This window comes from Balaenoptera acutorostrata, chromosome 20 (assembly GCF_949987535.1).
Source record: "Balaenoptera acutorostrata chromosome 20, mBalAcu1.1, whole genome shotgun sequence".
Taxonomy (NCBI): domain Eukaryota; kingdom Metazoa; phylum Chordata; class Mammalia; order Artiodactyla; family Balaenopteridae; genus Balaenoptera; species Balaenoptera acutorostrata.
The window spans coordinates 44,416,840-44,428,891 of NC_080083.1; the positions used below are offsets into that span (position 1 = coordinate 44,416,840).

Below are 12,052 nucleotides of genomic sequence, written 5' to 3' on the forward strand. Positions count from 1 at the left end.
AACTGAAAGGAGCATGCTGGAAAAAAAAGAAAAAGAAAAAGAAAAAAACACTCAGAATTTCAATACACAAATCACTGAGTAGATTTCTTGCTGTCTGGGTAAGTGTATCTATTTTCAAAAGTGCTATTAACATAAACATAGCAGTAAATCTGGGGCACCGTCCTTTTTTTTTTTCAAAGTTGTTAAGAAGAATTATATCAGTCTGCAGGTGTCACATGCAGTTACTCAGAATCAGAAAGAAGGCTGATCGGGGGTTAGAAGATCTCCATCTATCTATCTTTTTGCAACCAACCACGTCCAGGCTGTTTATTTAATACTTCCTCTTGCTAATGAAGGTACTGGTTGGGGATGGGTCGGGCTTTCCCATGTCGGCATAAGACTGCAAGATTTGAATGTGCCCTGGTGTTGGCTTCACTGACCACAGCAGGTACCCCAGGCAAGAATCTGAGCAGTAATAACAGGTAACAACAGAGTTTGCATCAGACCTCTGACACTTTTCCTTCCAGTTTATTTCTTTTTCTCTCCATTTATCAACGTGTTCTTTTCCCTCTTCTTTTTTCATTTTTCCAAACCAGCAAGTGTGGAGGCGAGACACATCAAAGCAGAGATGGGAAGTGAAAGAGCTCTCGTTCTGGACAGATTAGCAAGCAATGTGGCAAAGCGAAAAAGCTCAATGCCTCAGAAATTCATTGGTAAGCATACAACCCTTTTTCCTGCTGTTGTTAGCAGATAGTTTGAATGAGATAACATAGGATGCTTACTACACAGGCCCTTCCTAGTTTAATGTCTGTTAAAATAAGGTAATTGATTTTCCATTGTACAGCTTCTATTCTTCAGGATTCATTTTGGTAACTAGAGCAAATGATAAAATATTTTAACTAAAGAATCTTAACTACTGAAGATGGGATTATTTGGTATCCAATTTCTTAAATGAAGTTGGTGTTAAAAATGCTGTTCCTTCCTCTTTATTCCGAATGACATATGTTCCATGAGAGAGTTTGTGCAATTGATACCAGTAAGATGTTCAAGATAGCATTTTTGTAATCTTTTGCAACTATGTTTTACAACTTGGTTCCCTTATCATGCTCAAACTTTTTTCATGCTCTAAAATGCATTGCCATATTTTCTTGAATTTGATTGAGAATTGGTTTTAAGAGAAAGTGGTTGGGAATACATAGATTTAAATAACAAGGTTTGATTTAATCATTTGTCTTACTGGAGTTAATTTTTATACCATTGGTTTTCACATTGTCAAAAAATATAGCGAGAATGAGATGGCTAAGAAATAATTATGTCCATTAAAGTGTTAGGACTGCCAAATGGCAGAAATATTGTGTTGAATTCTCCCAGATGTTTACATAAATGTGACTATGATATTTAAAATAGATTTGTATTTGTGAAGTAGGCAGCTGAATTTAATGTATTGGTTTTGCTATAAATTGAAAGTCGGTGATATTGAACAAAAATAGTTATCACACGAAAATAGACCTCCCTCAACACCAATAATATTTTAGAAACCTGTCAGTCTGTTTTTCCAAAACTACTTGCTGCTGCTGTTGATTTCTTACTTCAATCCTTTTGTGTTTATTCTTTTCAATAGCTTTTACAGATCTCAAGTGCCTGCCTGGCTTTTAAATCTGGTTAAATTTTATTCTGGTTTAGGTAATTTTAAAATTCTGGTCTAATTAGTTTTTTTTTTTTTTTTTTTTAAGGATTTTCTTATTTATTTATTTATTTATTTTTGGCTGTGTTGGGTCCTCGGTTCGTGCGAGGGCTTTCTCCAGCTGCGGCAAGCGGGGGCCACTCTTCATCGCGGTGCGGGGACCGCTCTTCATCGCGGTGCGCGGGCCTTTCTCTATCGCGGCCCCTCCCGTCGCGGGGCACAGGCTCCAGACGCGCAGGCTCAGCAATTGTGGCTCACGGGCCCAGCCGCTCCGTGGCATGTGGGATCCTCCCAGACCAGGGCCCGAACCCGTGTCCCCTGCATTAGCAGGCAGACTCTCAACCACTGCGCCACCAGGGAAGCCCCTAATTAGTTTTTTAATTTTATGTGAATTATAGAGATATATTGAAAGAACCCATATATTTCAAAGCTACCTAGCTTGGTTTTTTTTTTTTTTTTTTTAACATCTTTATTAGACAATAATTGCTTTACAATCATGTGTTAGTTTCTGCTTTATAACAAAGTGAATCAGCTATACATATACATATATCCCCATATCTCCTCCCTCTTGCATCTCCCTTCCACCCTCCCTATCCCACCCCTCTAGGTGGTCACAAAGCACCAAGCTGATCTCCCTGTGCTATGCGGCTGCTTCCCACTAGCTATCTATTTTACATTCGGTAGTATTTATAAGTCCATGCCACTCTCTCACTTCGTCCCAGCTTACCCTTCCCCCTCCCCATGTCCTCAAGTCCATTCTCTACGTCTGTGTCTTTATTCCTGTCCTCCTAGCTTGGTATTTATACTTATTTATTGTATGTTGTTTGACTGAGAAGTTATTGTATTCTTTTAGTCACTTTAAGAATAAACTGTGTCAGACTAAAGTTGGTGAATTTCATTTCAGAGAGACCCTCTCCTCTTTACCATCTTCCCTCTCCTTGGTGAGAAATGTCAGGGGGCGTGTAGTGACTTCCATATGGGGTTTAGGCACAGTGGACCAATTGTGATTCCAAGACATTATCTTAAAACATTGCTCATACCTCTTTTGAGCTGTACTTATGTGAAGAGGTTCTGGCTGGCGTACAAAAGGAAGCTTGGATTGTTATTCTATGCCATGAGTATAATTTAATTTGGGGAGTGTTTTGACTGTAGAAATGGCTGCAGCTGATATGGGTGGGGAGGAACATGGGGAGAAATGGGCAAGAGAAAAAATGTAAAGTGACTTAATTTCAATCCAGTTATGGTCAATGCATATTGGTCTAAGAGAACTAAAATGTGAGAGCAGGTACTTAGTTCACATAGTTGCCCTAAACCTATCCTTGAGATAAAGCCCTACTTAATAAGATAAAAGTTGCTTTGGTATCTTCATGGGTTTAAAAACACATGTTTCACATGTCCAAGTCCATGCCATTTTGCTTATTGCATAAGGGATCCATTCCATTTGTTTATTACCATTGTGACCAGAGGATTTTCACTCTTCCATTTCCAGACTCAGGAGAGGTGCTGATCTTGTAGGTACTGATTTCTGTCATCTTCTGAACCATCATGTTCTCTCTGAGATGGAATCAGGAAACCCAGTAGAGTTAGCTCTTGATTTAAGCTGAGGTAGCAACTTCAGGACTTCAGGGCCCTGAATAGCTGGGGGAATTTTTTTTTTTATATAAATTGTGGTAGAGTGCAGTAGGAAGAGCACTGGATTAGAAGCCAAAAGACTGAGGTTGTGATTCCAGTTCAGTCATTTCTTAACTGTGTATGTTTAGACAAATCACGTAACCTTTCTGGGCCTCTGTTTACTCACCTGTGAAATGAGTAGACTGAACAGGTGATGAAGTGATCGAGAAGGTCCCTCGCAGCTCTACCATTCTGTAAGTCTGCAAGATGAATTATAAAAGGCAGCAATAATGAGCACCACTTTTTGTGTATAAACCCATATGTATAACTTCAGATAACTTTTTTCTCAAGGTTGTACAGATATGGTATGTTATTTTCTGTTATAAACCATAATATATAATTTAGGAGGTTTTTTTTTAGGAAGATGTCATTTAATCTGAGAATCTATAAAACAGCTGCATTAGTTCAACATTTATATATTTTACTTAGTACATTACTACTTTTTCATTTGCTCTTTCGTCCGTTCATTTATCATGCAAATGGTTACAGAGCTCCTGCCATATACGTGATACTCTTGTTCCTGAGCGCTGTTCTAATCCTCTAGCATTAGCTTATTCCCTGAACCTTAAGAGATTTTTTTAAAAATAAGAGAAACCCCTTCCATCATTTAACTGAATCCACCTTTTGATAGAAAATAGTAATATCAAGGGGAAAATAAAGGAACATTATGACACTGTGCAGTATATGGGATGAAGTGATATAAAACATATGGGGCTAATGTCTTCCCTCCTTCTCTTCTCTCTCCTATATTTCCTCTCCAAGGCATCATTTTCTGAAAAGATTCAGCTGCCAGGGAAATGGCAATGGGTAAAGTGTGAAGGAAGAATGAGTCACTCCCTTTAATCCTTGTTGACAGTTGCACAGCTTGGCTTCCCTGACCTCTTGAACTACGAGGGTAAAGGTGAAATTATACCATCAGGTCAGCCTGTTACTTTCCTAACAGGCTTGAGATAATTACCAGTAGATAGCATTTTTCATCCATTAGAGATGAACTGAGGAAGAGGGATGGATTGGATTAAGTCTAAATGCATTTAGAAACACAAAAACATGCCTCTATTGAAGGGTAAGAGTAAAATTAAATTACCCAAGTAGGAGAAAAATGAAATCACTTTTTTCCTAGTTCTCCAAGAAATTTTGAATCACTTTCTATAAAATAGGAAATAAACTGACACACATTCATTAGAAATCAGCATCTTTACGTCATCAAAATAATTCTTTTTAGTTGTTCTTTCCAAAGGACAAGAAGACCTTGCTTTCAGCACCTAAGCCCTTTAGGGATTGTCTTTTTTCTGAATCTTATTCTCCTGTTACAAACTTGCTTGACTATGCTTCTAACTAGGCCATCTTCAAATACTTGGCTCAAAATAGAGGCCAGATTTCTCTCCTGAAGGGAGGAGGAAAATGACTACATTTCTGCATATTTCTTTTTCTGATTTTCATTCTTTCTCCAAAAACAGATGTGTTATTCAGACCAAAGTGGTTACCATAGCATCTCCCTATTTTTTAAAATTTCATGTATTACTTTATTAAAGGAAGTTTTCATGTTGAAAAGAACATGAAAAAAGATCTCACTCACCCACCGGTAAACATGTTGTGAGGTTTTGACACTTCAGCAAACACTGTCGGTTCTCCCTGTGAAGTAACTAATGAGAAATTGTCTGCTTTGGTTAACAGAGCAACAGGAAGCAGTTTTAATACCTGTTTCTAAAAGCAAAAAGTATCTTCTCCCATCCCTTCCCAAAGGGCCAAAAGCCCTAATCCTATAAGCATCAAAAGTCATAACGTTTTTGAGCTTGAAGGGATATTAGGAACCACCCCGTGAAGTTCTTTTACTAAGGAGGGAAGGGGGAAGGGAAAGATGGAGAGATGCAGCTAGTAGGTGACAGAGCAGGGCCAGAGCCCGGGTCTATAAAGTGCTGCAGTCCAAGGCCTTCCTCCCCCAGAAAGTCACCCAGAGCAGTGCATGTCATGTGTGCTACACAGGGGCTTTGGAAAGGGAAGGGTCTAGTCATTGAAAGCTGGTGGAAGAAAAAGCCTTGAAGAAGGACAGTCGTTCTCTCTTGAGGGTGTGTTTTCTTGAGAAAAGATCTGTGGTGACTCCATCAGGGCAGATGACAACCAAATAGCACTTCACGGTGACTCACAGAGGACAAAGGCTTCTGCAGCAACAAAACATGGTTTCCAGCTCAGTTTTCCTCACTGCCACCCCCATGGCTCTCTCTGTTCTCTCTCCTCCTTCCTGCTTCTCGTTCTGTGGCTTCCTACCCTCTGCCTTCCTCCTCCTGGAAGAGGTGTTAGCCACTCCAGTCTCATTTAGATCGAGATCATAACCATCATCATCATCAGATATTCCATTTACCCTACTTACCTGCCCTTTTTGGGGGGAGGATATGTGCTTGGAGTACGAGTAATCGATGATACACTTGGGAAATTGTTTGAAGGCATCAGCAGATACAGTTAAGTGACTTGAAGAAACTTAAAGGCTTAAAGAAAACCCCAGTTATTTCACATTACCCCATCACGATGACTGTAACATCAGAATTGTTATTTTTCTAATGTTCAAATCATTTCTCCTCATCTTCAAAAAATCTTTCAATGGCTCCCCATCAGAATAAAATCCAAACCACCCAGGCGTTCTGAGTCTTTCACAATCTGTCTCTAAGTTATCTTTTCTAAATGTATCATTTCAGCCAACTAATCTTTTAATTCAGAGGTAATGAACTACTCCCACTTCTTTGTAATCCTTCTTTCCACGCTCACTGTCTGGAATGCCCTCCCTCCCATCTGCCCCCTAAACCTCCACGTGGTCTACACATTCCCATACTTGCCTGAATTCTCTCTCTTCTCTGTTCTCCCTCTGCACTCAAGGGGAGTTTAACAGTCTGCTTTTTGTGATGTGTGTAACTGTCTCCACCACCACCACTACTACCACCTCAGATTTCAAGGAGACTTTAGAGGAGAGAATAGATTAATATTTGTCCCATGTTACGTGGCATATTTGAGACATGGTCTGTATTTTTCTCTCTCCACTCTCTTGGCTACTCTATACTTTGTTCCACCACATAGTATTAAGGATACTAACTTGTAATGAAATTGTGTACATACTACATCTCCTCCTGGATTGCAATTAACTTTGTATTCTTCAAAACACTTAACATGGTGTGAGGCAAATAACAACAATAATAACAAAATAATAATAGATCTACCACTTATTGAGTGCTTACATGTGCCAGTACTCTGTTAAGCACTTTATGGACATCATGACCACTCTGTTCATCATAGATATTTCTTGAATGCATGCTACTGGTCCATATGGAACAAAGGATAGTTGCTTTTCTACTGCCTATGGGAACCATCCCAGCAGAGAATCTGAAGTCATTGCTAGTGGTGGGGCTGTGCAGCCATGGGCGAGGTAGCAGCCAGGAAACAGCAGTTAATGCTCAAACATATACTGAGGTCTGTGGGCCCTTGGATCACATCTTGGTTCTCCATTTACCAGCTGAGCAACCTGAGCAAGTTAATCAACCCGTTTGTGCTTTAGGTCCTTCATCTGACTAAGAGATGATAATTCATCTTAGGTAAAATGAGATAATATGCAAAGTACCTAGGACAGCACTGGGTATATAGTAGTGGCTCAATAAGTAGTAGCTGTTCTTCTTAGTATTACATATAAGGCACAGTGCTCAGTACTGTGAAGTAGAGAAGTAAACAGGTTAGAGTAGTGGATCTTGTCCCTCCATCCCGAAGGCAGAGGTCTAAATCCACATGCTCAGCTAAGGTCCCTTTTAGCTTTAGGCTATGATTCTGTACTTTCAAGTTGGCACTTAGAAGCCAACAACCATATGCCCTCACCACATGGCAGCAATTCAGGTCAGGCAGTTGCTCAGTTCAGAGTTACCAAAGCCTAGATGGTAGGGATTGACACCTTTAAAAGGGATCACAGGTAGGGAACGGCCCAACCAAGTAGGCTTGGTTTCTAAACTTAGGACTTGTTGTTGCCATTTGTATCATCATTGGAAGAAAACCTCTAATTCAACCCGAAGCTTCTCTCATTAAGCACTCCAACGTGTGTGGTACGATTTTGACTAGAAGCTCTGTGCAGGTTTGGGAGCAGTTACACTCTTGTGGTCTGACTAACCTTTTTTATGAGTGTATTACTAAAGAAACGTGAGCTGTTGGCTTTTCAATTACTGTAGCTCACCCCTTCTGAGTTTCATACACATTGAGTCATCGTGTCTACAGGTGACTGATAATCATCTGCACTAATCAAGTTACCGTAACTCGGAGATGAGGGGATCTGATGAGTGCAGGTTGCGTGCACGTGAAGATCTGAGGCTCTCCCATCTTCTTAACAATGAACAATGGTCTGTGTTAACCACAGAACTCAGTCACATATTTCCACTCATCCAGGGGTTGATTTTCCTCTTATTGTTTTGCCTCTTACAACTTCAGCACTCAGCTGTTTTCTGACATGTGCTGCAGGTGGTATAGATTATGAAATTGTAGGCCTAGTTAAGTAAAACCAACTCTTGGGAGAAAAGATAAAAGCAGAGTTTGTGATGTGCCTGCCCCACCTCGGAAACTTTCTGGAGCTTCTCTGTTAGACGAAAAGATAAAAAGATTTCCAGGGACCCCTGGTATTTGGGGAACTGAGTAGAGCCAACCACACTGGAAAATCATCAGTAACCTTGAAAAGGCCAGGAAACCAAAGTTCATCATTTCTGTGTCACTTTCAGGGGAATGAATATTTGTGACTTTAGACAGCTTTCATGTTCTCAGTCTCGTTCTTCCAAACAGCTCTAATCAGAGACTTATCCAATCTGGCAGTTGAAAAGAAGAACCGTTGATTACTTTGGCAAAGGTCTACGTTTCTGTTCCTTTTTATTGAGTTGCCAAGGTACGGTGATTTTCTGTGCGTATTTTTTCTCTCAGGTATTTGTCTGGAAACTGTCAGGTTGGCCTTAAGGTAGTGGGGATACAGGACAAATCCATCTGATTAGATTAGATCTTTTAGCAGAACTTTTTGTCTCCAATTTCTCACTGTTCTGGTCCATCTTACACATTGCTGTTACCTTAATATCCTGAAAATAACATTTTGACCACAGGCATCTCTTGCTCAATGCGGTTTGTAGAGGTTTGCCGTTTGTCCAAATCTAAACCCTACGGTTGGTTATTCAGAATGCCCATCATTTGGTCCCACCATGTGTTATCTTTTTTCGGTATCTCCTAAAATGTTGGAGGCAAAGTGCCAGGAGGCTCACAGAGCATTTGAAAACCTTGATCCACATGGCAAGAAAGTTATTTTCTTTTTAGTTCTCTTTCAATCTTCCTGATTATACCAAGGAGAAAGATTTAGACATAATTAGATGTTAATTGTCTTCAACACTAATCACACCCTTGGTAATCTCTATTTTTAGCAAAGAGAGGGGATCTTTGTCTCCAGGTACTTACAGTATCTGATCAGATTTTAATAAATTGCTGTGCTTCGTTGTCTTTATTTTTCATAGTTACCTTCTATTTGTGGCAAGTGATTCTGGTTTTCTGTTTATGTTAGTGATATAAAGTTTCCTTAAAAAACAAATTTCTTTAGCAAAAAAAGAAAGGAAGGAAATGCGAGCTGATTCAAACCAAATTAAAACCCCTAACATTTACCAAGTGCTTTCTATGTGCCAGGCACTGTTCTAAGCGCTTACCAATTGAGGTAGGTACAATTATTACCCCCGTTTTACGTGAGGACATGGAGCCATAGACAGGTTAAGTAACTTACCCAAGGTCACACAACTAGTCATGATGAGGCAGCATCAAATCCACACCATCCGACTCTAGAGTTCATGCTCTCAACCACCACACCACCCTGGGGTATGAATATTGCGGAAAGTGGAGGAATAAGTGAAGTTTGAGAAATACTTTCTTCCACACTTCTTGATATTGCTCTAACCAGACTCTCTTACTCCTCCCTGCCCATGTCTTGGATGATCCCACATGTCTGTCTTGGTTCATGCTCATCCCTCAGTTAGGATGTCTCTTCTACCTCTCTGAAAATCTAAATCCTACCGGTTCATCAAGACCCTTCTCAAAATTTAGGTTTTCCAAGAATGCTTTCCCTTCCACAAGTACTCCTGAATTTTTTGCGTTCCCATAACACTTAAATATACAGTTTGTATATTTACAAACCACCCTGCTCTTCCCTTTTAATTCTTTTTACAGAAGACACGTTACCCACCCTGCTTACACACCTCAAACATGGCATTTAAAATAAAATCAAAAGCTTCCATAGAGCAAGGCAGCCCTTTCTCAACTTTTAACATTTATTTTTCTCCAATTCCATCTAGCCAAGTCTTATTTCTCTCCCCCTAGGTTGGAGATACCTCAAGAACAGAAACTGGTTCTTCCAATCCTTTTTGTTTTCTTGTGTTTTGTCTTCCCTGAAGCCTTTACTGTATGGCAGTGACACGTTCTGGAACCACAACATGCCTAGGAACTGTTAGGGAAGAGAGGATATGGTTGAGCAAATCTCTCAGAATCCAATGTCTACGGAATGAAAAAGCATCAGCAATAATGTTCGCCTCACCTCCAGCCCTTGACACATCTTCCCCACTTTCTCTTGCCTCTGCCAGCCACTCACCATTGAGCACATCTGCCATCACCGAAGATCCCGCTCCTGCCTTCCCTGTGGCCAGAGAGCCTCTGTTTTCTAACACACAACACCCACACGCCCCGAAGGTGGCTAAACTCTGTTTTCAAAATTTCTCAGCAGTTTGACATGAGAAGTAGGAGAGGGTGACCACAAGTTAATTTTTCAGTTAAGTGTGAGATAAGTCCTAATGATCACATATGTATCAATGATACATCTTTTCAAGCAAAAGAAGAATAAAACACTTTATGAAGAGGCCAAAGATCATCATGATCTTTCATCAAGAAAGCCTTTCTACAACTCTCTACATTTGCAGCTCTTTTATTTAAATCTCAGTCAGTCTGATAACTGACGTGTTTGGGGAATGGTAAGTTGGAGTTTTGGGGGCTATTTTTTCTGCCTCTGCAGCTATTTAAAAAGCTGCCGAGGCCAGAGCATCCCCACTTTTTGCAGCACTTCCGGCCCCCCGGCTCCCTAGTATTACAAGCAGAAAAGAACAAGCAAACTAAGAGTTCGGGGATTGACCGTGTCTTCAGAGTTCATGAACAATAGAAGTGCAGAGGTCCCCATGCTCCTGCATACTGGCAGCTGCCTCGCCCCCTCTTAAGCCCCCTCCTGGTATTCTCTTGCTTCTTTTCTCCAGGGTTCCCTTCTGACATGAGCAGTGGAAACAACTCACATTGTAGCCTCAACTTAGTGACACCTCTGACTCTCCCTTTTGCCTGCTGGTTTCAGTTATTTTGACCGTCCAAACATGTGCTGTCACTCACTGTCCCCTGAGACTTCAGCACCCGTGTGGGACCATTCTGCCTGGGCTGAGTGTTCTTGAGCAGGCCACTTGTCCTTCCTCACTTTTCAAGGACTCCAGAAAATAATTTTACAAACTCTCTGCCTTTGTGTTGTTCCTTTTGTCACTCTTTCTTTCCCTTGTTCTAGGTGAGAAGCGCCACTGCTTTGACGTCAGCTATAATCCCAGCTATATGTATGAGAAAGAGAGTGAGATGATCCAGACCCGAATGATGGACCAGGCCATCAATAACGCCATCAGCTATCTTGGGGCCGAAGCCCTGCGCCCCTTGGTCCAGACACCGCCTGCTCCCACCTCAGAGATGGTCCCGGTTATCAGCAGCATGTATCCCATAGCCCTCACCCGCGCCGAGATGCCAAATGGTGCCCCCCAGGACCTGGAAAAGAAGAACGTCCAGCTGCCAGAGAAGAGCCTGCCTTCTGAAAGAGGCCTCTCCCCCAACAACAGTGGCCACGACTCCACGGACACTGACAGCAACCATGAGGAACGCCAGAATCACATCTACCAGCAAAACCACGTGGTCCCTCCTCGGGCCCGCAATGGGATGCCACTTCTGAAGGAGGTGCCCCGCTCTTACGAACTCCTCAAGCCCCCACCCATCTGCCCAAGAGACTCCATCAAAGTGATCAACAAAGAAGGGGAGGTGATGGATGTGTACCGGTGTGACCACTGCCGAGTCCTCTTCCTGGATTACGTGATGTTCACTATTCACATGGGTTGCCACGGCTTTCGTGACCCTTTTGAGTGTAACATGTGTGGCTATCGAAGCCACGATCGCTATGAGTTCTCGTCTCACATAGCCAGAGGAGAACACAGAGCCATGCTGAAGTGAAGATCTGGGCCCGGAGATGATTTGCACCTGAGCATTCAACATCATTTTTAAAAGCTGATAATACCCCTCGCCTAACAGATCACTCTCAAAACAAACTCCGTTCCGATCCCCTTTTCATGCCATTTTAGTGTCCAAAGGATCACGTTCACGTGGGCAGCAGAGAAATGCTGTCCCCATTCAGAAACTGTTTGCAGATATATCATGTTACTACTTTTGTGAAACCTTTGTTTTCCCATCAGGGACTTGAATTTTATGATATTTAAAAGCCAATGAAGTATTTGGTCATTATCTTTTGCAGCAATAGACAGGCATTCTTTGGAGTCTGTTGCCAACCAGAAGAGTCCCCTGGTTGTGCTGCATGAGACATTGTTTCTGAGATACATCAGCCATATGTGGAAAAGACTTTTAGCCATATGCCCAGGTCCACAGAGAAGAATTGCTGAC

General features: G+C 41.4%; 1 protein-coding gene across 1 annotated transcript; it reads left to right on the forward strand.

Annotated features, from left to right (window-relative positions):
* The first annotated feature begins 375 nt into the window (after window positions 1-375).
* Window positions 376-11,645, forward strand: IKZF3 (IKAROS family zinc finger 3). The gene is made up of 3 exons (XM_007177568.1): window positions 376-461; window positions 576-692; window positions 10,905-11,645. Exons 2-3 carry the CDS (start codon window positions 608-610, stop codon window positions 11,606-11,608), a joined length of 789 nt encoding a protein of 262 aa, XP_007177630.1. The 5' UTR covers window positions 376-461; window positions 576-607; the 3' UTR covers window positions 11,609-11,645.
* The last annotated feature ends 407 nt before the right edge of the window (window positions 11,646-12,052 follow it).

What these genes read in the sequence shown, in the direction of transcription:
- IKZF3 (XM_007177568.1), top strand. Translation starts at nt 608, where the DNA reads ATGGGAAGTGAAAGAGCTCTCGTTCTGGACAGATTAGCAAGCAATGTG. An exon ending in AATGCCTCAGAAATTCATTG is followed by an intron (nt 693 to 10,904) that starts GTAAGCATACAA and finishes CCCTTGTTCTAG; the next exon opens with GTGAGAAGCGCCACTGCTTT.